The following is a 3,141-nucleotide window of genomic DNA, read 5'->3' on the forward strand; positions in this document are numbered from 1 at the left end:
ACGCATGTTCCTGATAATTGCATCCATTGCAATGTCAATGAAACGCATACTTCTAATTCACAGTGTATGTGGTATTTTATATTGCCTATCAAATCCATATAGGTCTTTTTTTGCCAAACCTGCTTTCAAGCGACATGGTTACTCATTCAAAAGAAAGTCAATGCTCTATTGTTCTTGACTATCCTGCAGTGTATTTTTTTAGTCTGTTTCATCAGCAGAATACTGAAGAATCATATAGGATACATGTTTCTTTCTTTTGTAATACTCCTTCCGTTCCCAAATATAAGTCTTTTTAGAGATTCCAACAAGTGACTACATACGGAGCAAAATGTGTGAATCTACACTCTAAAATATGTCTACATACATCGGTATGTTGTAGTCCATTTGAAATGTCTAAAAAGACTTATATTTAGGGACAGGGGGAGTAACAATTAAGATCGTACTATTGGACGACATTTGCAGAATAAATTAACAGAGCACACATGTTCCCACTAATTGGATGCAACGCAGACTGATACCGCCCACTGCAATGTCAATGAAACATACGTTTTTTTTTGTCAAATCTGTATTGGCTATTAAATCTACACATGCCTATAACTTCTTCTTTATTTGTCAAACCTTGATTTAAGCGACATGGTAGCTCGATCAAAAGAAACTCACATATGTAATCCATTCTATTGTTCTTCACTGTCTGTCAACATATTTTTGTTGGTGTACCAGATTGGCAGAATATGTAAGATTAATATATGATGGTTGTCTTTTTCTTTTGGAAAAAACAACCAATGTAGACTATTCGACAAAATTTCTTTTATTCATAAATGTTATGTTATATTCCAGGTAGCAAGAAGAAAGCGAAGATTATACTAATAGGTATGCTAAATTATTTGCCATCTTTTCATATGTAATGATTTAAATATCAGCAGTTTACTGATAGTGAATTTCTATGACAAAATAGGAATTTCAAAATTATCATGTCTGTAATCATTGAAAATTGAAATAAAAATCTGAGTCAAGCAACTCCCGGCCTGTGCATATTAGCATGACTAATCAAGTAATGCCATTTAGCTTGTCGCTACTTTTGCCACCAAGTACTCTTGCAGAAATAGAAACTTAAACTACTGATGGTCGGAAATAATAGTATTATAACTTCTGGTTTGTAAAAGGAAATAACATCTGCTTCCATCTCAGGTATAACATCAGCAGCTGCAACCTTTCTCTTTGCATGTCTTTATGTGCTGATATGCCATAGAAAACGGAAAGGACTATGGTTTCTCCTTTGCAAGACTAGCAGCAAAACTGAAAAAAAATACGAGGCAATGATAGTGTCGTATGGATCCCTAGCTCCAAAAAGATACATGTACTCAGAGGTAATGAAGATAACATCTTCTCGCAACAATCAGCTTGGAAAAGGTGGTTATGGTGTGGTCTTCAAAGGAAGACTACATAATGGCCGTCTAGTGGCTGTGAAATTCTTGCATGACTGCAAAGGAAATGGGGACGAGTTTGTGAATGAGGTTATGAGCATTGGCAGGACCTCTCATGTTAATATTGTTAGCTTATTTGGGTTTTGTTTGGAGGGGTCAAAACGAGCTCTTATATATGAGTACATGCCCAACGGTTCCTTGGATAAGTACATTTACTCAGAGAACCCCAAAGAAATTTTAGGATGGGAGAGGCTCTATGCGATAGCACTCGGGATTGCTCGTGGCCTCGAATACTTGCACCATAGCTGTAATACACGTATCGTCCATTTTGATATCAAGCCCCAAAATATCCTTCTAGACAAGGATTTTAACCCGAAGATTGCTGATTTTGGTCTAGCTAAATTGTGTCATACAAAGGAGAGCAAACTTTCAATGACTGGTGCTAGAGGAACGATTGGATTCATCGCACCAGAAGTTCACTCTCGAACATTTGGAGTGGTTTCAACAAAGTCAGATGTTTATAGTTATGGAATGATGCTTTTGGAGATGGTTGGAGGAAGGAGAAACGTAAAATCAGCTGTTGCAAAATCAAGCGAAAAGTATTTTCCAGACTGGATTTATGACCACTTTGCGCAAGATGATGGACTACAAGCATGCGAAGTCACAGGAGAAACTGAGGAAATCGCAAGAAAGATGACCTTAATTGGCCTGTGGTGCGTACAAATACTGCCTGCATATCGCCCTACCATAACCAAAGTTCTAGAAATGTTCGAGATAAGCTCAGATGACATGGACATGCCACCGAAGCAAAACTTCTCTGGATTGCTGTAAGATATATTTCTCGCTTTCTTTTTCTGTGCAACTATTATTATTATAAAACACTTGACCTATGCGCTTATCTCTCATTCCAGTGAAAGTTCAGCTCACAATATGGATGTACAAAGTTCAAGTTCTAACAGATCTGAGGAGATCAGCCTTGTGAATTCAAAAATCCTACAACAATCACCAACTCTTTGAGCAGATAAGCCTTGTGAATCAAAGAACCTACATTCATTTCCAACACTGTGAGATGGTGGCCCTGTACTAGAGTACATTCAGAAATTGAACAAGCGCAGCGAAATTCGGCATTGTGTATTGCAGTATATTCAGAAAATAAACAATTGCAACAAAAATCTGCATTGTAGTAGAACATATTCCAGGTATGCATGACCTATAGTCAATAGCATCCACATGCCAGCATCCTAAGTTATGGACCACAGAGGGAATAACATTAATTCTGATGAGTGTTGTGTTCCAACTGCTAATAGGCATCAGAGGCAGACAGCTACCAAGAACTTGTTGATTGTAAATTTCCCCCAAAACTGAATACACACGATTTGGCTCTACCTGGAGCCCCTAAAATTTCAGAATCAGTCTATACATTGTGATGTTATATGCCCATTTATAGCAAGCAGATTAAACCGTGGAAGCGGAGGGCATATACTTACTTGGTCCTCTTCGTAGATTGCGTCCACTCAATCAAGTAGCCGCCGTGCTTTTCCTTGACGCGCGCACAACCTCGCCGGCGACCACCCGCCCAACTCCGCGCACGCATTCCTCTCCCTCCGCTGGCGAACCAAGGGTTTTCTCCGCTTGTCAGGCAACATCGCTTCCGCGGCCCCTGATTCGCCGCCGTAACCACCGCCGGTGACGGCAGGTTCCGTAGCGGTTGGTCGGC

The 3,141-nt window shown here is 39.5% G+C and overlaps 1 protein-coding gene across 3 annotated transcripts in view; it reads left to right on the plus strand.

Annotated features, from left to right (window-relative positions):
- LOC123068436 (LEAF RUST 10 DISEASE-RESISTANCE LOCUS RECEPTOR-LIKE PROTEIN KINASE-like 2.1) overlaps positions 1-2,823 on the plus strand; it is a 16,180-nt gene extending 13,357 nt beyond the window's left edge. For all 3 annotated transcript variants that reach the window (XM_044491022.1, XM_044491023.1, XM_044491024.1), the window contains exons 2-4: positions 838-870; positions 1,189-2,251; positions 2,336-2,823. In XM_044491022.1, coding sequence (XP_044346957.1) covers positions 838-870; positions 1,189-2,251; positions 2,336-2,441 — 1,202 coding nt within the window. In that variant the 3' untranslated portion in view covers positions 2,442-2,823. The remainder of the gene's footprint in view (positions 1-837; positions 871-1,188; positions 2,252-2,335) is intronic.
- The last annotated feature ends 318 nt before the right edge of the window (positions 2,824-3,141 follow it).

This window comes from Triticum aestivum, chromosome 3B (assembly GCF_018294505.1).
Source record: "Triticum aestivum cultivar Chinese Spring chromosome 3B, IWGSC CS RefSeq v2.1, whole genome shotgun sequence".
Taxonomy (NCBI): domain Eukaryota; kingdom Viridiplantae; phylum Streptophyta; class Magnoliopsida; order Poales; family Poaceae; genus Triticum; species Triticum aestivum.